This window comes from Macaca nemestrina, chromosome 5, assembly GCF_043159975.1.
Source record: "Macaca nemestrina isolate mMacNem1 chromosome 5, mMacNem.hap1, whole genome shotgun sequence".
NCBI lineage: Eukaryota > Metazoa > Chordata > Mammalia > Primates > Cercopithecidae > Macaca > Macaca nemestrina.
In genome coordinates this window covers 143,522,255-143,544,862 of record NC_092129.1, presented here as the reverse complement: position 1 = coordinate 143,544,862, position 22,608 = coordinate 143,522,255, and the positions used below count along the sequence as shown (strand labels likewise).

Below are 22,608 nucleotides of genomic sequence, written 5' to 3'. Positions count from 1 at the left end.
ATTGGGGGCAAAGTGAGGAGCACAGCAGGGTCTTTTGGACCTATAGGCTTTTGCATGTTCCCTTTGCCTAGACGGGTCAAGGCTCTTTGAGTGCCACGGAACCTACTAGTTATAAAAGGTGAAGGTCAATGTTAAGATACAAATCCCTGGAGAACCAAGGCCTGGCTCCTGTCTCTTCCTCTCTTGCCATGTGCTAAGGTTTAATTGACAGTATCCACTCCAAAGTTCATGCTGAAACTTAATCCTCAATGCAACACTATTAAGAGGTATGGACTTTGGGAGGTGATTAAGTGGGGCAGTATGTACATTATCGTCATTCCTTCCCTCCTGGGAATGGGTGACTCCCTGAAGTTCCAGGGAGAACTGACTGGACAGCTGTCACTTTCCAAGTCATATCTGGACAATTTAGTTCCCTCTCTCTCCTGCTCCCTTAGGGAAACTCCAGGCAGCCATATATCTGGGATTTACCAGGGATTCGGCGAAATAGGAATAACCTCTTACATTCCCATAGTGCTTTCCAGTCCTTTATCTCTCTCAATCTTCCCAAAATCTAGTGAAGGAGAAATATGTATTCCTGGCTTGTAGGTGAAAATCTGGCCGCTCATTGACTTGCCGAGGTCACAGGGCTATTGAGTAGGGGGATCTCACGCCAGATTTCAGACCCTCAAGCCACATCCCTGCTGCCTTCAGGCTCCAGGCTCCAGTCCTCCAGCCTCCAGGCTCCCACACTGGCGATATCAAAAGAGTCAGAGAATCCAGCTTGGACCATTTCTAAGGAAGAACCACTTTAAGATTCCTCCTTAACTGGTAGTGTTCCTCCTTCCTCCAGTGTCTTTTTGGTTTTGAGAAAACTCTTCATTTTTGTTCAACTGGCGCTCCCCAGTACCCCCTCAACTAAGAACAGAATGTTATAGCTGAAGGGAATTCATTCCTTCAAGCACCTCTTGCAGGCTAAGCACCACTTTAGCCATTGAATTATTAGCAACAATCTAATTATTCACCTTTAATCCAATGGTCCTCAATCCTGGATGCATATTCAAATCAACTAGGTTTTTTTTAAGTGTGTCATCTAGACCCCACTCCAGCCAACGAAACCACAGTCTTTGCAGGAGTAGGGGTGGGGGTGAGGTTGGCTTTCAGCACTTTATTTTAAAACTCTCTAGATGATTCTGATGTTCTCCCAGGGTTGAGAACCTTTGATGTAGTTGAAATGTGGCCTCCATCATCTTACAGAGGACACTGAGGCCCATAAAGGGGCAATGCCTTCCCCAAAGTCACAAGTCTAGGCCTGGTTCCTCTGCTTTCAAACTCTCAGTGCGATTTCTGAAAATACTTGGTAAATATTTGTTGAAGGCATCCATGAATTAATGTGGAGTGGGAGGGAGAGAAGGTGGTGAGTGTGGTAGATATATTTGAGATGCTTTCCCTACCCACAAACCCTGCTGAAGACAGGTCAGCCTAGGTAGCTGTCTTTGAACCATGTGACCCACCTTGGCAAAGCTGACCAGGAGAGGAAACCTGAACCAAGACAGACCAATGAGAGGGCCTGGGAAGGTATTTGAAATGAGGTGCCATACGCTCTCACCCTTGAGGTAGGTTAGAATCTCCATTTTTTCCAATGAAGAAATAGAGGCTTGGTTAGGTGAAGTGACTTGCATGAGTCATCAGCTAGGAAAGGGCCAAGCCTGGAATTTGAGGCAGTCCAAGAACAACCCCTCCCCTCCCCTCTCACTGGGAAGATGGGACAGACACCCATAAAACATCTAGAGAACAAGTTAGCGGCCACAAATGTGAAGTTACCTGCCAGGCAGAGAAGAGCAGACAAGAAAACCTGGGAGGGTGAGGACGACCAAGTGAATCTTTCTAGATGGTTAGTGTAGAACCAGGCCATCCAGTGGAGGAGGGACTTGAAGAAAAGACTTCTCATGCACGTCTTGAGGTGCCTCTCCTGGACAGTAGGTCATGGTCTCTGGGGCTGAGAGTTGGGGATGATACAGTGAGGACACTTTCCACAGTGACCACTTTCACTAGCTCAAGGAAAGAAGAGAGTGTGTGATGAGCATACAGCAGGAAATCTCAAGGAAACCCAGGAGAGGGCCCAGCATCCCCTTGAAAGTCCTGGGGTTGAAAGGTGTCTCCCCTGTGGCCTCCAATCCATCGCCAAGTTGGTGCCCCGTCCGTGGCCTGCTCCCTGCCAGGAACGGAGTGCAGCAGGAATAGCAAGGCAGGCCAATTCCCAGGAGACTTGTCTGTGCCGCCTTTGGCTCCAGGACTCCCCAACAGCCTTGCCTAACTTTCCTTAGCCTGTGTGGCAGTCTAGACTGCTTCCACCTAAGCTCCTCCCTCTCACAGGCCCTGGGCTGTGACGGTCAGGCAGCGTTCCCAGCCTCTCATAGGTGTTTCCCTCAATGCAGTCCTCTATGGTTTAATCCAGCCGTGGCATCTGCCTCTTGGAGAACCTGAACTCACACACTGTAGTTCTGTGTGGGTCATTAAGGATCCCTGATTCCAACCCTACACAATCCCTTCCTCAACCTCCTGTCACAAACAGAAACACACACACCACACACACACAGACACACACACACGCGCGCACACACACACACGAGTATGAGAGTGGAATAGAACGAAAGAAAGAGGAACTTTTCCTGGGGTCCCCTTTTACAGTGCCAGGCACAGAGCCTGTCAAAAAGTAGGTGCTCAATTAAGAGCCATAATTGTTAGAGGGAGAGCACCACATGTGGCTCAAATACCCAGAGCAGGCCTGATGGTCTGCAGGATGATGCCTGCCCTGATGGGATGGGGCTGTACTATGACTGGCTTGTGGGGTGAGACTGAGGGGCCCTGGATCTCTGTAGCAGTCACTTCTGACTGGGGCCATGGACGTCCTGTGTGGAGTCATCTCTTCCTCTTCACTCGAGGGCAGGGAACTTCTAGAAGACCTTAGATTCCCTCCTGTGTCCCCTCCTTGCCTCAGGCACAGTATCCTATGTGTCCGGCTGTGTGTTTCTGCTCAGTGATATGATCTTTGCAAAGCCTTAGTCTGAATCTGACGCACTTGATAGCTTTCATCCAGTTGCCAGCACCTAGTCTTTGCTGAGAGGGTCTCCCCTTTAACTATAAAGAGACCCAGGACGTGGAGACTTGTCTGAAGCCGCAGTGCAGTTCAGCAGAGTGCAAGGCAGTTCCTGGACTAGGCTCTGGGCAGTCTCAGAACTCTAGCTGAAGGCAGAAGTCCCTTTAAGCCTCCAGTTTGGACCATGTCCCAAGAGCTTCTATGTACATTCAGGGGGCAAGCACACATAGACTTTGCCCACTCATTACCCCTGCAGTTAGCTCCTACAGGCCTCGAATCTTCATCCCTAATCAGCAATGGTCTGAGGGGCTCAAGGGAGTGCAAGTGACCACTTCATGAATTATACTCCCCCTGAAATCCAGAGACTGCTTCTTCCTTTCCAGGACAGACAAAACCTCACTTTCCCCTACCCTCCCCAGCCTGCAAATCATTCCAGAGGAGGTCAGTGCAGTGATGTGCTGATGAATGTTTAACATCTGGTTCTCTGGAGAGCAGAGATCCCTAATTGGTAGTGTTTGCCCATTTCCACGGTGTAAATGCTTGTACTATGGGCAATTTTTAGCTACCAATATGGTGTCACAAAATGTCAAGTTGGAAAGAGAAACACAATAACTTATCATTATATAGTATTTCCATATACCTGTAGAAGATGAATAACCACCTCAAAAGCATGGATAATAGTAAGATGCAAAATAGCTAGGAAGTGATGAATTTTATGTACTTATGACCTTTGTTCTTAATACCATCTAATTGCATATTTATATAATTTATTTTTTAATTAATTTTAAATAGTGGCTGTGGTTTAACAACCAGCTTGCAAAATTTCCAAAAGTTAACCACCAGCTCCCATGAGCCAGTGTAAATGGGCTCCAGGCCACTGGGTCAGAAAATTTCCCCTGGAGTGAACTGTTGAGGGCGGGAATCTGAGCTGATAGAAAGAGGCGGGAGTCTGACTACTCCAGGCCTGACTGCCAGGTAGCTGTTCATTTGCCCTCAGTCACCAACATCAGGTGTTCTAGGCAACCTTTGAGAGACTCAACAAATACAAGTCATCTGAGTTAAATAATGTGTGATGTCAACAGAGCAGCTCAGCTGGCCAGAGCCGCAGGTGAAGGAATCAAAGAAGGAGGAGGAAATTTTACATAATTAATGTCAACACAGATTTCAATGCAGAATGAAAACAGGTGGGGATGGATTGGCAGCGATGCGGGAAGCTTGGAGAGACCTGACCTTTGTTTGAGATCTCCAGCCAGGTGTTCCCAGAACCTGGGTATTTCTGGGCTTTACCCCAGACCTTCTGAATCAGAATCTTCCCAAGGTGAAGCCCAGGAATCCCCTGGTGATTCTTGGGTAGTCCCTGCAGGGCTGGTTGGTCCACCTCACTGGTCTTGGAGATGAGGAGGGCAGACTCTGGGGAGTGACTGGAGCTGCAGCCAGGACACCCTCTCTGTACACTCTTGTCCTTGAGCGGGAGAGCTTTGCCCTGGCCAGCTTACATGGTAGTTAGTAGCACAGGCCCTGGATCCTTAGGTTAGAACCCAGACTCCACCTCTAGCTGTTGTATAACCACTGTGAGCCTCAGCTTCCAAATGGGGTAATAACACTGTTGTGGGATTACATGAGATCATGTGCATAATAAAGTATCCTGGGCAGTGCCTGTAAGCATCCTGTCAATGATAGATATGGCCATTAAGGTCATGCAGCTGGATCGTAGCAGACCCCAGGCTCCCCCAATACCGTTTAAACATAGCAGGGAGAACTAGAGACCCTAAAGTAGAAGGGGCTTTGATATCTGGAAGGTATGAACTTTGATGTTGCGTAAGGAAAAGAGCCCCGGGTGAAGGGTTAGAAGACCTGCTGGCATTTGGTCTTAGTTCTGCCAATTATTGTGTTCAAGGCCAAAGAGTTTTCGTCTCCAGGTAGTAGATGCTATTTGTGCCAGGTGGTCCAATCCCTCAGCCCACTTGGCATTTCACCACTGGTGTAGTGCCACCTCAAAGTGCCAGGTGTCTACCTTTCTACCTCCAAGCTTTCTCCAAAGCCCGGCAAAGGTCACGTAGCTCAAGGCGAGCTCAGCCAGTGTTCCAATTATCTATTGCTGTGTAATAAACCACTCCCAAACTTTCAGGATTATGAAAGCAATCATTCTTTTTTGGTCATGATTCTGCAATCTGCGGGCTGGCTGGGCTCCACTCTGTGTGGCATCAGCTGGGTCTGCAGTGTTCAAGATGGCACCTCAGTGGGGCCAATTCTCTCTCCATGTGGTATCTCCATGGGCTAGTTTGGGCTTCTTCACAGTGTGAGTCTCAAGGTACTTGGATTTCTTACATTGCGGCTAGCTTCCGCCAGAGCCCCAAAGTGGAAGCTGCCACGCCTTCTTAATACATGGGTTCAGAAATCACAGGAGTCACTTCTGCCATATTCCATCGACTGAAACAGTCATGGGGGCAGCCCACATTCAAGGGGAACAGACTCCGCTTCCTGTTGGGGAGCGGTCAGTTCATTTTGCAGATAAGAATGTGAGTGGGGAGATACTATCGTAGTCATCTTTTGATAATACTGCCTGTTACATCCACATGTATGAGAGGAGGCTGGGGATGAATTTCCCTGGGGCCATCCTTAGACAAAAAGGGTGGAATTGGTGGATAAATGCAGAAGGTCCCTGTCCTTCAGATGGCCAAATCTGAGGTGTATTCTATAGGTGTTTCAGGGGAGGTCTAGTGGGATTAAGCCCCAGTTGTCCACAGTTGAACCAGCTCTAAAATGAACATGTATGGCCTTATTCCTCTTTCCCCATGTTTATCTCTACATCCCTTTCTGCTACTTCTTCTGACCATCTCCCAGTTCTAGCCTTAGGCCTTGCTTTCCTGGAAAATCAAACCAAAACATTTATTACCTCATTTGGAAAAGGCCCTTAAATTGAGGCCTGTAAAATATTGCACCTGGCTCCCTGCTGTTGAGTAATCCTACCCAGGAATGGGTGTGAAAGGGCTTTATGAACTGGGAGGCTGGGCCTGGTGTGCAGGATTGCTGGGAGCAGAGATATTCCTGAGGGAACCTTGGGGACTGGGGAGCTGCTGGGATGGGAGGCCTAGCTCCCGGAATCACCTGGGAACAGTAAGAGGTGAAAATGGGGAGGTGGGGCAACTGGAAAAGGGGGTGCTAATGACAGTGCTCCCTGGGGTGGGGAGAAATAAGGTGTGTTGTATTCCAGTCCTGCCCTGCAGATTCAGGTGACTTGGCACAAGATAAGGTGACTCACCAGGCCAACTCAGCCTGCGACAAGGGCCCTCAAGATCATCCACCTGGCCTTGTGGGGACTCGCCCTCCTGGAGCAAGCCTTGCTCCCTGATTTGGCCTCTGCCCCAGGAAGAGAGGGATTGAATTATCAGTGGGAGGGGCCAGGACTCTAGTTCATTTACCCTCCATTTAGTAAACATGGAAAAGCTGGGCCCCTCTGCACTCTGGGCTCCCGGGAATCTGAAGGTGAACAAACTACTCCCTGTGCCCTTTAGTGGCTCCCAGTCAGGGGAGGAGGCATGAGACCAGGAGGCAGGGAGCTGGAACAACATCGGAGCAGCTCGGTGGGACAGAGGCAGCTTGCTGAGGGAGGGCCTCTGGAGCACAGAGGAGGAGCACCTGGCTCAGAATCCGGGAGGGCTACAGGTAGTTGTGGAAGTCTTGCCAGAGAAGCTGACGTCCATATCTAATCCCACTAGGTCTCAGGACTTACCCAGGAGAGAGAGAGGAAGGGCATCAGGGCAGAGGAAACAGCAAGGGCAAAGTGGCTGGAGCCCAGAGAGGTGGGAAAGGAGTGACAGGAGGCTGGAGAGAGAGGTGGGGGGGTGGAAGAGCAATGGGGAGCCCCTGAGTTTAAAACAGAAGAGAAACGGGCCCGGTTTGAGTTTAGGCTGCTGGCGCCAGTAATGGCCAGGTGAAAGGGAGTCAGTATTAGAGGCAGGGAATCCAGCTGATGGGGCTCATTCATTCATTCAACAAATATCTTTGGACCCCCTACCAGGTGCCAGGCCCCATGCTGTTGTGGGGGATTCAGGTGAGGGGCCGGGTGGCCTGGACCCTGGTGATGGGGCCACGATGGATAGACGGGACAGAGATTTTAGGGAGGGGTTTTCACTGTTAAACACATCCTGGCAATTCACGAGTTGTCATTGGTTCCTGGACCAGTTGTGCATGTATTTGGAAACTGGGAACCTATTATTTCAAGAATGGAGAGATGAATGGCAGAGCTGAGATCAAACCTCAGGGGCCTCATTTCTGGAGGCCCCACCCAGAGCTGTGCAACCCAGCCTGGCTGTCCTTCCCCGCCACTCTACCCCAGGCTTGTGAGAGCTTCAGATGCAGTCGTGGCTGATGATGATCTTGCCTGGTCCTTTCCAGTCGGGAGGTGAAACCCAAACATCCTGGTTTCTCTTCATCACCTCTGGCAGGGAGCTAAATGCCTCCTCCAGGATCATGGAGGAGATAAGAGGCCCAGCTGGGACCCCAGGGTCCTTCTGTGCTCTCCTCCCCCTCAGATTAGACTCCTTGAAGGGAGACGCTGTCTCCCACCTCCATCAGACTCGGGGTTCTCTGAGGATGTCTCCCGTCAGATCAGAAACTTAGAGGGTAGAACGAGGAATGAGAATGCAAGTCAGGGAAGCTGCTTTGCTGCCAGTTAATAGTTGTTTCAGCTTGGAAAAAATCCTATATTTGCCTCAATGTCCTCATTGTAAAATAAGGATAATGGTACATAGTAGGTGCTCAGTAAACATTAGTGGAACAAATGATGGAGAGTCCAGGTGGTGCTGGTGGAGAGCTAGTGCTGGTTTACTAGGACAGCGGAGAAGCCTGCTGGGAATGGAGCCTGTGGAAGGAGGAGTGCTGCCCCCACAAGGACCCCAGCAAGTCGGCAGATCTCACCAATCCAATTCTCCCTGTCCTGCATTAGAAATACAGCAATGACGGCCAGGCATGGTGGCTCATGCCTGTAATCCCAGCACTTTGGGAGGCTGAGGCAGGCGGATCACCTGAGGTGTTCAAGACTAGCCTGGCCAACATAGTGAAACCCTGCCTCTATTTAAAAACACAAAATTTAGCCGGGTGTGGTGGCCCACACTTGTAGTCCCAGCTACTTGGGAAGCTGAGGCAAGAGAATCACTTGAACCTGGGAGGCAGAGGCTGCAGTGAGCTGAGATCATGCCACTGCGCTCCAGCCTGGGCAACAGAGTGAAACTCAGTCTCAAACAACAGTAACAACAACAAAACATCAATGACTTCAACAGAAGGCTTTCCCTGCTAGTGTCATCTCCAGTGACTTCCCACCTATCTGGGACCCACTCGCCAGCCTCCTCCACTGCCCCCACTCCCATCCACCCTATAGCTCCCCAGACTGTGATGGGATGTTCCCCATGCCCCCACATGGCACCCCTCCCCTGCTTGTGAACCCTGGGGAACTTGAGGCCTCCTGGGCCCCACCCTTTGCTTTAGCTGTTGACCCACCTCCCACCTCTTACTCAGAAAGCTCCTAACCCTGGCCACAGTAACCCAAGGTCACACCTCCACCCAGTCTTGGGTCTGTGTTTTACCATCCGTGAGCACAGCTCTGCAAAGCTGTGCCTCGGTCCAGCTGGGCGCCCTTCGGCAGTCATGCTCCCTAAGCTCTCGTCTCAACTGTAGATGGGCCAAATAACCTGGGCTCTGTTTGTCAATGGGGTTTGTGAACAGGCCAAGTGCTGAATAAAGGTGGGGCTTACAGTGTTATGGAACTGTTATTGCCTTGAGGCTGAATGTGATTAAAGCAAAACCAGAGAACCTTGGACCTGTCTTGTGATGGGGGCAGGAGATGGGTTGTGGGGAGCAGAGAGAGGGCAAGAGGGAGTGATGTTGGCAGAGGGAGGGATGGTGTCATTACAGAATTGGCTGGTAAATACATATAATCCTTTGTAAACACATCCATGCCCTCATGAAAAATGTGGTTCGCTCCTGAAAACCTTTTATTTTTTTCCAGTGAACTCAGAAATCATCCTGTGTGGTGCTGAGCCCTGAACGGTCATAGAAGGGGCCAGTCCCCAAACAGTTGAAGCCTGACAAAGCCTCCCTTTAGACAGATGGAGACAGATGCCCAGCTGAGCCTGGCTCCATTCTTCCTTCACATTCTTCCCAGTCCACAGTGCCCACGCTCAGGCTCTACATCTCCTGCCCACCCCTTGAGTTGAGAAGGCCTGAGCTTCGCTGAAGTTCTCTGGTCCACCTACCTGGAGACAGGAGCCCTTTCCAGAGATGCTGGGTGTGCCACAAAACCACAGGTAGTCTCTTTCATCTCATCACGGTGGTGGAGGGGACAGGAGTTGGGCTGCCTGGGTTTGAATCTAGGTTCACCATTTTCACTGAGATTTTTGCACAACGCAACCTCTCTGTGCCTGTTTCGTCGTCTATAAAATGGAGAGGTACTGCCCCCCTCAGTGCTCTTGCCAGGTCAAATGAGTTCACTCACACATTATTCAGTGCAAGCATTTAGTGCCTGACAAAGTGGTGAGTGACATGCGTTTGCCATGATCACTCCTGCCTCTCCCCTTGCTCCTCCGACTCCTTCCTGATTCTCAAACCTCTACTGCAATGTTCCTCCCGCATCCTTACCTCCCCACAGAGGCCTGCCTCTGCCTGTTCTCTTCGCCCCTTTTCATTCTTTTCTCTCTTCCAGACCATCCAATCCTCTTATCAGTCAGTCCTGAGTCCTCCTTATCCTCTGTGGATGCACCCAGGCTCCCCTGCTGCTCAGATACCAGAAGCCGACCCCTCTCTAACCTGCCCCCCACACAGCACGCACCAAGCTGGCCTGTCCACCTCATGTTTTATTGTAAAAATGTTAAAATAAATTACATTTGACAATATTGCCAGTATGTACATACAGTGTGTGCAATGCCAGGACAACCAGCAACAACATGAGTTCATTAAAACATTTCACAGAAAAATACGAGGCTGTTCCTTTTCAGGCCCCTGCCGGGCGGCAGCCTCTGCAAACGGCTAGAGAAGTGGGAGTGTGGGCACATGCCCATCACGGTCTTCACATGTTGGGGAGGTGGGCTCTGGCCTCACCGCCCCACCGTAGTGGGGCAGAGGGCAGAGAGTGAAGGCGGCTGGGCGGCTCTGATGACTTGCCTCCTGCCGGGCCTCCAGTCACCTGCAGTGGATGCCCCTTCCTGCCTTTGCTCACCTCAGTGTCCCTTCTCCACCTCTGCTTGGGGACATGGCCCTTGACATCATGGCCTTGGATGACGTCACCAAGAAAGGCCCAACTTGAGTTGCACGGCAGGAGGGCAGACACTGGACCTCCCAATCCTGACGACCCTGCTCTTTAACCGCTGGCTCTGCAGCCAACAACAGATTCCAGGTATATAAAAACAGCAGTTTAAAAACATAAAACAAAAAATAACAAAAACATTCAGGACACAGTGGGCCAGCCCCAGGGGGAACATCATGGAGAAGCCAAGAACTCCAGTAGCAGCAAGTCCCGCCCACCCTCACCAGACAGTCCAACAGTTTTCACATTACCTTTTGCTCCCCAGCCCAAATCCTTTCCTTTCCTTAAACACACACACGGGTGCACAGGCGTGCGTGTGCACACACGCACCGCACACACACACATGCACATCAAACAGTAGCTAGAGAGAGGAGCTTGATTCACATATTTGACCATCGCCCATTTGTGGGCCAACAGCAATTTGGCCTCACCCTGCCTGGCCCAAGGGGGCTGGTGGGAGGGGGAAGTGGGCAGTGAGGTCCTTGTTCAGGGCACAGGGAAGGAGAAGACAGCAGGATGGGGAGTGCAGCTCCTCAGGCCAAGGGGCGGGGTGTGCAGTTCTCCGGCGGGCAGGAGGGGTCAGGGCAGAACCAGCCAGAGCTGAGCCTCACTCTTGCAGCTCCCTGGCCATCAGCCCTAGCAGTCCCGGCTTCCAGTAACCCTGCCACTCTCCCTCCTACCACTCGGGGGCCCACAGAAAGCCTTGTGTCTGCCACTGCTTGACCTGAGACAGGGAACACGGCTTTGGGCTGAGCCTGAGTAGACCAACAAGGAGGATGAGGACCCCAGGCCCCAGGCCCACATGGGACTTGTTTCCAGGTCCCGTGAGTCAGGACTGTTTGAGCCCCTGCCCGCATCTCCTCACTCCCACCTCCAGCAGCCTCCACCCCACTACAGTTTGTAGTAGGTGCCCCACCTGACCGGCAGGCCCACAGCTGGGATGGGGGTGCTCCTGCGGAGGTACAGAAAGCACGGAAACGCCTGACCCCACACACAGCGGTACCTCCCCAGACACTTCAGAGCTCCCGCTCCAAATGCCGAGCTTGGTAATGCCGGTAAACTTAAACAGCTGAGGCCCTGGGCCTCAGAGAACCGTGTGACACTCCAGCAAATGGTGGGGTGAAGACCATGCGGGCAAGGCCTCCTCAGGGTCAGTCCCGCCCACCTGTCCCACCAGCCTGCATGTCTTTGCATTGTGAGATACACCAGCCAAGCTCAGGACAGACGCCCCCACAGCCAGGGTGTGGATCAGCTGGGTAACAGAGGCCCTGTCCTGGGCATGCACCCAGCTGGGAATGATGGAAGGTTAGGAAGGCCCCTGGTCCCCACTCCCAGTTTCAAGGCTGCCCCCCAACCAGGGCCAGGGGTCCTGGCCATCTCGGGACACCCCAGGGTGACGGGGGAAGAGGCCGTCAAAGGTGGGGTGGGGAGCCGGCCCCGCCTCACGTGCCCTTGGGGCTGTTAGCCTTATTGTACTCATTCATTAGCTGTTCGTAAGGCACGGAGAGCTCAGACTCAGTGCTGGTGAAGGTGGACTCGTCGGAGGAGGGGAACTCGCCCATGTTCAGGGGTGCCTTGGCTTCAGTCCCCTGCTGGGGGCTCTCCTCCCCTGCCAAGTTGTCCTCTAGCGAGGACTTAGAGGTCTCCTCGTCCGAGAGGCCAGCCTCCGCGTTCACGAAGGTGATGCTGGCGTCCTGGAAGATGAGTGGGTGGTAGTCCTGGGCGTCCCATGGCTCGCATTCCTCGCTGATGCGGTCCAGCTGGTTCATGAACACCTCGGGGGCAGGGGAGCTGTCTTCAGGGGCCCGTGCCACGGCCTCCTCATCTGGGGGCCTTGATACGTGGCCTTTGCTCCTCAGTGTCTGTGACACCTCTTCCAAGGTGGGCACCCGGTTCTTGGAGTAGACCACCAGGGGCGCCAGGGAAGGGGGCAGTGCTGGGAGCCCACCGCCTTGAGGCCCCAGCCCTGGGCCGGGGCCCGTCTCCCCACCCCCGCTTGTCTTCATGGCCTTCTTCCCGATCTGCTTGATGAGGTCGTTGTAGGTCTCTTCCTTCTTGGAGAGAAAGCTGAAGATGTTGACGTCCTTGGAGGCTGCGCTTCCCTTCACCTGCAAGGCCTTCCGGGAGTGTGGGGAGCTCTCAAAGGACTCCTTCCGTCGCCGCCGCCGCTTCTTAATGGCTTTATGGACTTCCACAAACATGCTCACCTTCCAGTTGACAAAAAGGGACAGCCAGGCCAGCCCCAAGTAGATCCAGAGCTCCACGAAGTAGCGGTACAGGGCGTGGTAGTTGGCGCTGGGGTTCACACCTGAGCAGATGGGCAGTCCAGAGGTCACAGAGTTATCAGGGCCCGGGAAATGTGCAATGGCCAATGCTGTGTGATCTGAGCAGGAGTCAGGCCAGAGCACAGGATGGGGGTGCAGTGGGATAGAAAGGGGCCTGTTCTAGACCCTGGACTATCCCATCTTCCCGAAGGGCTTGGGCCCACTGTCATTCATGACTCCATCCCAGTATCCAGCCTGTCTCTGAGTCTCGGTTTCCTCAACTACAAAAAGTCAAGACAGGCCAGGCACGGTGGCTCACGTCTGCAATCCCAGCACTTTGGGAGGTCAAGGCAGGTGGATCACTTGAGGTCAGGAGTTCGAGACCAGCCTGACCAACATGGTGAAACCCCGTCTCCACTAACAATACAACAATTAGCCGGGTATGGTGGCAGGCACCTGTAATCCCAGCTACTCAGAAGGCTTGAACCTGGGAGGCGGAGGTTGCAGTGAGCCAAGATCACACCACTGCCACTCTAGCCTGGGCAGCAGACACAGACTCCGTCTCAAAAAAAAAAAAAAAAAAAGTCAAGACAGTGACTTTGAAGGAAGCTAAAGGGGTTTTGGGGGACTGGCAATGTAACCAACACACAGGTCAAGAAATAGTTCATGAGTATTTATTTGCTTTTCTGTTGATTCTTCTACCATCCCTAGCTGTTCTGTGTATATGGTACAGTTCACTTAAAAACTGAAAAGATGGATATTACACAAGGGAACCCCCAGCACCCTCCAAGCTGGGGCTAGACTCACACTGGTGGATTACAAACAAGGCTGGTGGTTAGGTCAGGATGACCCAGGAAGCACCTACCCTGGCAGGAAATACTTTGAACCATTGAACCATTTTTATTTTCCTTGAAGGTCTGGTCTGCCTTCCCGACTTCCTCCTTCTGGCTTCCTCAAATCAGCTGTCCCTTGACCTGGAGGAGGGCTCTGTCTGCTCCACATCCCCCTCCTGTTGCAGGGAGCCTTCCTGGATTACCCTCTACAGCTCTGAAGGTTCTTCTACACTCGAGGATTATTTGAAATGTCTTTTATGACTACATGTACAGGCATGTTGACCCATATTCCATTTGCCCCCTCGACTAGATACAAGAGCAACTTACAGAAGGGTCCTGGAGGAAGGGGGCTACCTCTTTCATCAGACTAGAGGTTCCTCTAGGTGCTGTCACCGGGTCGGTTCTCCTCCTCTGACCGGGCTCAGATAGCAGGTGCCCTGAGTGGTTCTGTTAATCCTGCTCAAGGCTCTCAATCACAAGCAGAGTTTCATGATGACAGTAATGGGGGCACACACTGATATAGCCAGGCCCTACCCTCAACACTCATGAATAGTTATTATTTTTACTAATTTTACAGATGAGAAAGCTGAGGCAGGGTTTGGTGTCTTGCTGGTGCTGAGAAAGTATGGCTAAATGTACATCTGTACTTCCCTAATACCAGAGGCATCTCCTTAGCCTGCTCTGGGCCTCAAGGGCTGGACAATGGCAGGGTTGTGCCTTGTCCAAATGTACTGCCCAGGATAGCAGGCCCAGACTTGCTAGGGTCAGGGGAGTGTTTGTGCCTCTCTTTCCTGTTCCTCCCCCAACTCAGCCAACTGCTCCCAGATGCCACATACATCAAGTACAAGGCTAGTGGTCTCCCACTGCCCTCTGGGCAAAAGGGAGCGGGTAGAGAACAGAGGCCTCTGGAGCAGAAGTTGAGGTCGCTGGGTCAACAGGGTCAAACAGGGTGTCAAGAAGATTAAGAACCAAGATGCTGTGCAGGCCACAAACACAAATTTGTGCATGGCTGGGGCCAGCTGGTGACAGGCCTTCAGACAAAGGGGCCAAAGAACCTCATCGCTTCCCTGGATTAAGCAGGGGAGGAGTAGGAGGGAGTGTCAGGGCTGGGGGCAGGGCAGCTGGGGAGAAGGCCTCCCTTGTCTTTAAGCTTGCTATAGCAGGAACAAAGCCCCAGGCCTCTGAGCCATGCCTCCAGGACAGCTCCCTCAGCTCTTGTGAAAGATGAAAGGCTGCTGAGGGCGTGGAGGGGGTGCTGGTGGGCTCAGGGGCTCCCTGGGTAACAGGTATCAACCATGCAGGCAGAAGGCCCTACTTGCAAGCCCTCCATGAAGCCAAGCTCAGGAGTCATGGGAGAACAGAGGGAGAGGAGATCAGAGACTGAGCAGAGAGGAAAGGAGGAGGAAAAAAGTCATGTCTGAGAAAGGGAACCAGAGAGAAAAGAGTCTTCTGCCATTACTCCGGGTCTTGGTTTCCTCTTGCAACTGGCAGAGTGGGTTGACAATCCCACTGGGTAAGAGAAGTGCCCAGAACATGGAACCCTACCACGGGCACCCCCAACATAGGTCTGCTGTGCTGAAATCAAAGAAGCAGAAAAAGAGGTGGGAGGCTGAGGCAGGGACTCACCGGCCACAAAGTCACCGAAGCCAATGGTGGAGATGGTGATGAAGGAGTAGTAGAGGCCCTCGATGTAGTTCCACCCCTCGGTCACCATGAACACGAAGGGTGGGATCACCAGGTGGACCAGGACGCCCCACACGATGAAGATGACTGTGCACGTGATCTGCGCCTTCCGCTGATGGGGAGCAGAAGGCCAAGTCAGACAACAGTGGAGACTTGGAAACCCAGCAAAGGCACCCGGAGGGCTAGGGAGTCAGCTAGAGGAGAGGCTAGCTGGGTACCCAGCCTGACCCAGGAGGGCAAGGAGCTGTGAAACTACCCTCTTGCCATCTGTCCTTACATCCCTGGTCCAATTCCTGGAGCCTTCCTGTCCTCCCCTCACCTGTCATGGTTCCCCCATCTCTGCCCAACACCCAGGGTAGGGGACATACCAGACTCACGCCTCTCTTGGTAAGGAACTGCCCTAGTCTCTTGGCGCGTCCCCCGAAGAACTTGCCCAGGGCACTGATCCACGTCAGGCAGAGCGGCACCCCGAAGAGACCATAGAAGACACAGAAGAGGCGACCAGCAGGGGTCTTGGGAGCCACATTGCCATATCCTGAGGAAGGAGAGAGTGAGGCCAAGAACAGGAGGGGTGGTTGAACCAGTGGGCCTTGCTTCCAACACACACACAGCCCATTCTCTAAGATAAACTGATACTGATCTATTATCAGTACTTAAGTAATGACATTTCCCTTGATCATACTCTGATCATGATCATTGATAAAGCAATTATGATGACATGAGCTGTATCTCCTCCATACAAGGAGCTCCCTGAAGGCAGGGACTAAGCCTGGTCAACAGGTCTTCCATTAGTCCATATGGTACCACTGTGCAAGTTACAAGACATGCTGTCTGTGTAGATTCCCCAGAAGCACTGTGGTAGATGGTCTCCAAAGATAGCCATCCTCAATTCCCTCCCTTCTTATGCAACTGCTCACACCAACGTGTTGTCTAATCCTCTTCCCTTGGAATCTGAGCTTTAGTGGCTTCACAACAGAAGCAGTCTAGGCAGCGGAAGTGACGCTGGACAGGTGAGGTCTAAGAAGCCTGCTGCTTTTCGCCTTGGTTCCCACATGCAGGTAGAAAACACATGCAGAGGCCTTGTGTTTTCATCCCCAGCTGAGCTCCCAGCCAACAGCCAGCATCAGCTGTCAAACCTGTGATGGGAGGAGCCATCTGGGCCATCAGATGAGTTTGGCTTTCAGAAGACTCCAGCCCAGCCATTGTTTGACTGCCACTGCATTGGGAGCCCAAGCAAGAACTGGCCAGCTGAGCCCAGTCAAGCTCACAGAATGGTGAAAGAGAAGAAGCCGCATTTTGAGCCAAACTTCTGGACTGGTTGGCTATGCAGCCTGAGAACTGAAACAGACACCCAGCTTAGTAAGCAGTCATGATCTGGGTTTCTGCAATGAGCAATCTGGTTAATCTCTTGCATGGCTCTGGTCATGAGGCTGTGTCGCTGTTTCTGCTCAAAGAGCCCAGGTCGAGACTCATGGAAACCTTCCCAGGCATGATCAGCGCAAGGACTTACTAAATCCCTAAGAAAGTATCAAAAGAATAGCCTGCAACTGGCCTGATTATAGCCCCAATAGGGCTGAGTGACCAAAGTTGGGTTTCTAGAAAGGTTCTGAGGAGCTAGGACATGGATGTATGTGTCCTACAGGTCCCAGAAGACTTACCAATGGTGGTGATGACAGTCGCTGCAAAAATCATTGCATTGGGCCAGTTCCAGTTGTTGAAGGTCTGGTTCCCTGTGATGGCCACACCCTGTCCTGCAGCATCAGATACCACCTAAAATGAGAAACAGTAAAGGTCAGAGCTGAAGCCACACTTAACAGATGCTGACTGACAGAACTGCACTAAACTCCTTGTAAGCATTCTCATTTAATCATCACAATAAGAAGGTGGCAGTGTCTCCATGTTACAGATGAAACATTGTATAGAGAATCAGAGAGGTTACCTGATTTGCCCAAGGTAAAAATATGAACCCAGGCAATCTGGCTCCAGAGTTCATTCTTTCACTGAGTCAATGATTCTCCAACTTACTAGCATGCACCAGGATCACCTGGAAATCTTGTTCAACAGACTGCTGGCCCCTACTACCCCGAGTTTCTTATTTAGGAGGTCAAGAAGGAACACTTCTAAACACGTTCCCAGGTGATGCTATGGACAGGGACCACACTTTGAGAACCACTGCACTAGATTATTCTGCCTCCCAAAAAAAGCATATGTGAGGCAGACACACACAAGGAGGTCCCCTGTACCCCACCCAGCCCTCCATGGAGGGTGTTCTATCTGCAGAGACCAGGTCCTTGTTTGGAGTTGGCTGGGGAGGGGCCTCCCATATACCCTTCAGCCCACTGTAGGATACCTGCTGAGGTCAGCTCAGTGCCCTGTTGACTTGTCCTCAGAGGGCATGCAAATCAGCAGGTCCTCCTTTCCGCCAGCCTAGGACTCTACCCTCTTCCCTACCGGCTCTCACTTCCCTCCCTTCCCTGTAGCCCTTTCTCTCTCTACCCTGGACTGAGCAACTCTCTGGGAAGGGACAGATCAGAAGGTGAGTACATTTCAGGGTGACTCATAATTGTGCTATCAATCCCCAAAGAGCTTCCAGTAACTGTGGATAGCAAGTGAGAGGCCACCTGGGGATGGGATATCCCCCTGGAGACTGCAGGGGGCGGTGGGGCAGAGGTGTGGGGAACTTATCTACTCCTGCAATACTGACAGCGGCAAACCTGTTTCCATCTGACGAGGCCCTAACTCTGCCATCACCACTGGCCTCAACCTATCTATGGGGCTTTATCAGCTGGCAGGGCCTGGACTCCAGAAGCCACCTAAGAAGAGGCTCTAAATCTGGGGCTCCGTGGGGCTCAGGCCCCCCCACGGAAGGGCTGAAGATGGGTAGGCCATCCAGACCAGAAGCTAGGCATTCAGCCAAATTCCCTATAAAAACCAAGGACTGAGAAAGAAGAGACAGAAGAGTGAGGGATAGAAACAGAGGGAGACAGAAAAACCTTGTTTCTAACCTACCCAGGGCATGATTGAGGTTTGGTGGGAAAAAAGGGTATGGGTGGGTTGTTCTGAAGGAATGTGCAATTTGCAGAGCAGCAGCTGGCCTGTGTAAGTGGATCTGCACACTCTGCAAAGAATGTTCCATGACGGCATGTTTGTCTGTCAGACCATCAAACCACACTGCTCACTGCCCTGCCTCCTCTGGCATTTCATAGCATCTCCAAGGCTGGGAAGGCTGTGCAGCATCAAAGTGGAAAGTGGGGACCATCGCATCCAACTCTGGCCAAGGCAGCCCCTACCCTCAGAGAGCTCTCTGTCTAGCTGGCCAGACCATTTCAATGTGAAATGGCTAAAGGACATTCAGATACTAACAGGCCAAAAGCAGAGCTAAAACAAATGCTAAGGACCATCCAATGGGTTTCCGAAAACATCAAATCTGTTTGGAGCAAGAGAATGAGGAAGTACCAGGGTCACGTTAATGTTAAACAGATGGTAGAGAAAGCGGAACCACTCAGCTCTCCTTTGGCATCTACCTTTGTTATCTCAGATATCGATCTTCAGCGGGACTGGCCTACAAGAAAAGAGTATATAAGAACGTACAAGAACATCTTGAAATGATAATTGAATCACTGACCAAAGGTGAGTCTGCAGCACCACCTCTGGTCATCCCCCATGGGATCATGGGGAACAGGAAAGATGTTAGAAGACAAGCTGTTCCCATTTTTCACAAAAAGGAAAAAGGTGGATTCTCGAAATTCAGAAAACAAACCTGAACTCTTGCAAACCTCAAAATGGGGAGAGGAGAATGTCTGGAACATGCAGAAGAGGAAGTGATGGGCACTAGAAACTAGCACAGATTCGCCCAGAACAAGTCATGCTCAGCTAAGTGCATCTCCTTTTCAAAGGGGTTGCAAAGCCTTGAAGTTCTGTGGAATGGAATTCATCTAGATATCAGCAAGGCGGCTAACAGATGGGCTTAAAGAAACTCATGTGGACAAGACACAGCAATGTCAGTGGAGCCAGGATTAATTGGGTCCATTCAAAGGCAGACAAACAACCCCGGGAGGTATTGATCATTATCAACCCAGACTGTCTCCACCATCATGCTTAAGGCCTGGCTTTCTTCAATATTTTAAACCACAGCACAATGAGGACAGAGATGGCTTACCAATCCAATGTGCCGTGGATGCAAAATTGGGGATAAGGATGGGATGGGAAGATAGCTAACACACAGCAATGGCAGTATCAAGATTCAAAATCATCTGGCTGGATATAGGGGCCAAAATCAACAACATACAAGTATCTGCTTAAATGTTTAAGTCTTACACTTTGGATTGGAAAAGACTGGTAAAGGATTGAAGGGAAAAGTCCCTGGATATTAGCTGACCATGAATCAACAAACACTAGGATGGCTGTCACAAGAAAAGTAAATGTAATCTCAGGCTATGTCAACTCCAGGTCTATCCACGGCTGGGAGGTAACAAGCCCACTGGTTCCTTGCAGGGTCAGGCCACATATGGGAAACCTTGTTTCATTCTGGGTGTCAGACTTCACATGATATGCTATCCAACAGGCCAAAAGTCAAAGGGGAGATGGGGTGGCTGTTTTGGATAATGAGTCTACAAAGGGCTACTCCTTGTAGTAATCAATTTCTGATAATGCAAAGTATTTAGACCGGGGTAGCCAGCATCCATCAAGGGTGTTGTGGAAGGTATGTCTGGAACAGGGGTTCTCCACTGGGGTGGTAGTGCCTTTTGGAAGTGTCTGGAAATGCTTTCTAAGGAGGAATGTTGCATGTGCCAGGCACTGTTCTAGGCAGTGAGGATACTGCAGTGAATGGACAGAATATCAGACCTCCTCATATGTTTATTCTAATGGGTGATGGGAGATGCTCTGGCTCTACCCAAGTGCTAGTGGAGAGAAGCGGTACTAGGGCTGCTGTATGTCAGACACCCCTCGCCGGGGCTTTTACACACGTTACCTAACTGGCTCTTCCTGTCATTCTGCCAGGCATCACTTGGCAGAAGAGGAAAGCCGGGCTCAGGGAGCTGAGGTCTGGATGTGAATCTGGGGTGCCAGCTCCCTATTCCCACCATGTGTATCTGTGGATACCTCAGTGATCATGGTTGGGATTATGCAGGAAGAGGGGGGGCTTTAATTGGTCTTCCAGAACAGAAAAGCTGACCCAGGACTGAGGCCATCACTGGCTTAGGGGGAGGGACGTAGGAGAGCCAGGTAAACACCCTGTCAGACAAGGCGTCCCGTCCTCGGGGTTAGGGAAACAGCTTTCGCGGGAGGAGGTGGCCCCTGTTCACTGGCTGGATTCTTTAACTTGGCTCCCAAATTCACACGAGACAATATTTTCGTTTTCCATACAAGCCTGGAGAGTGACGGGAAAAGGGGAGCCTGCACACAGCCCAGGCCCAGCTTTGTTTGGGAACGGAGTAGAGTTCCCTGCCTCCGTCACTGTCATCATAAAGCAGCTGTGATTTACGGAGGGCTTCCTATGTGTCAAGAGTTGGGCTCAGCATTTTATATGCCTTTAGCTCATTTAGTGAGGACAGAATCCTGCTGGGAAGATACTATAATTTTTTCCACTTTGCAACTGAGGATTTGAGGCTTAGAGGGGTTAAGAAAGTGCTAAAAACAATGAAGCCAGGACTAGAACCCAGGCCCATCTGGGTCCTAACTGCTGTTCTCCTATCTCCTGTCCCCATCAAGGCCACAGGAAAAAGGCCTGTGCATACTTCTACCCCCTTCCCACCAGCTGAAAAAACAGTCCCCTAAAACCAGTTCAGCCACTCTGACCAGCCCTCATTCTGTTGCTCCAGCGAGGAAACAGCCAAGTGTGCCCTTGCCCAGAGCTTCAGACGGCCAGCTGCCCCAACCCTACCTTCCCAGACACTCGCTGTGCTGACTGAGTAATCTGGATTCCTAGACATCCCCTCATCTCCCAAGGATCTGAGGCTTCCCTGGGCAGTGGTGGGCCTTCCCCTTCCTGGAGAGAGGGATCTAGACTGGGACTCTGGGACATGCTGCCCACCTTCAGACATGGGCAGGTAGGGCAAGGTGGGGGCTTCCCCTTTACGGGGTGGGGTAAGGGAAACCAAAGTCCAGATGTTAGCCTGTTGGGATCACAGCTATCTGGAACCCATAGAGCTACTCCGGGCCCTGCCTCCAGCTCTGCAGCCGCCATCGCTTTAGGATCACAGGATTCTTTCTTGCTCTGCAGGATGCAGCCTTAACAATCTTCCTCAATTCCAGCCTCTGCTAGACTCCTGGACTGTCAGTGGTTCATGGGCCAACCCTCCTTTACCATTCCCAGCTGCATCAATTCTTTTTTCCTTTTCCTTCTTTTTTTCCTTTTTTGCGATGGAGTCTCGCTCTGTCGCCCAGGCTGGAGAGCAGTGGTACAATCTCAGCTCACTGCAACCTCGGCCTCCTGGGTTCAAGCGATTCTCCTGCCTCAGCATCCCGAGTAGCTGGGATTAGAGGCACATGCCACCACGTCCAGCTAATTTTGTATTTTTAGTAGAGATGGGGTTTCTCCATGTTGGTCAGGCTGGTCTCAAACTCCTGACCTCAGGTGATCCAACCGCCTCGGCCTCCCAAAGTGCTGGGATTACAGGCATGAACCACCGCGCCCGGCCATCAATTCTTAATTCACTGTGTCAAAGCTCACTTGCCCCTCTGGAGGGACAGTAAAATCAGGCCCTGGAAAGGAAAATAGAGCTGATCTCCTTATGTACACGGTGCTTGGCAGTACAGAAAGAAACCTATCATTCCTCTCACCTCCCCTCCCAGCCACCTTGTAAGGGATGTGGGCATGGCTTATTCATTCTTATTTCATAAATAATACATTGATATTTAAGCACTTATGAAGACAGGCACCTAAATCTAAGCACTTCACTTATCTCACAAAATGTCAATACCCTCTAAAGTAGATACTATTTCTACCCCCATCTTACAGACGAGGAAACAGAAGCATTTGCCCAAGGTCACAGAGCTAGTTAGTCGTGGAGCTGGGATGAGGTCCCAGATGGCTCCTGACCTCTGCACTATCTAGAGATGGGGGAAAACGCACGCAGGTGGGCTTCTAGGTACAAGTGAAATGGCCTACCAGGCAATATCCACGGACATGCAGAGACTCCCCTAGAGTGTCAGCTTCATGGGGACAGGGCCTTTTATTTGTTTTGTGTTCCACTGATGTATTCCCAACTCAGAACACTGCCTAGCACACAGTAGCTATTCAACAAATATTTCTTGAATGAGTGAATGAATACATTTAAATAAATAAGGGTATATTCCCTGGCCTCAACTCACTTGTCCTCTAGTGCCCCTCCAGCCCCAACCACTTCCAGCATCATTCTGCAGTTGGCTTTTAACTAAATTCATCAGTTAAACAAGGTGGAGGCCTGAAGAACAAGAGGGCAGGAAAAAGAGGCACAGACCCCAGTAGCG

General features: G+C 51.4%; 1 protein-coding gene across 1 annotated transcript in view; it reads right to left on the bottom strand.

The window, feature by feature from the left end:
• Positions 1 to 9,909: 9,909 nt before the first annotated feature.
• Positions 9,910 to 22,608, bottom strand: part of LOC105474560 (potassium two pore domain channel subfamily K member 5) — a 40,173-nt gene continuing 27,474 nt past the window's right edge. Inside the window, exons 2-5 of the mRNA XM_011729352.2 lie at positions 16,815 to 16,926; positions 15,525 to 15,691; positions 15,100 to 15,268; positions 9,910 to 12,684 (exon numbers count right to left, since the gene is read on the bottom strand). Coding sequence (XP_011727654.1) covers positions 11,819 to 12,684; positions 15,100 to 15,268; positions 15,525 to 15,691; positions 16,815 to 16,926 — 1,314 coding nt within the window. The 3' untranslated portion in view covers positions 9,910 to 11,818. The remainder of the gene's footprint in view (positions 12,685 to 15,099; positions 15,269 to 15,524; positions 15,692 to 16,814; positions 16,927 to 22,608) is intronic.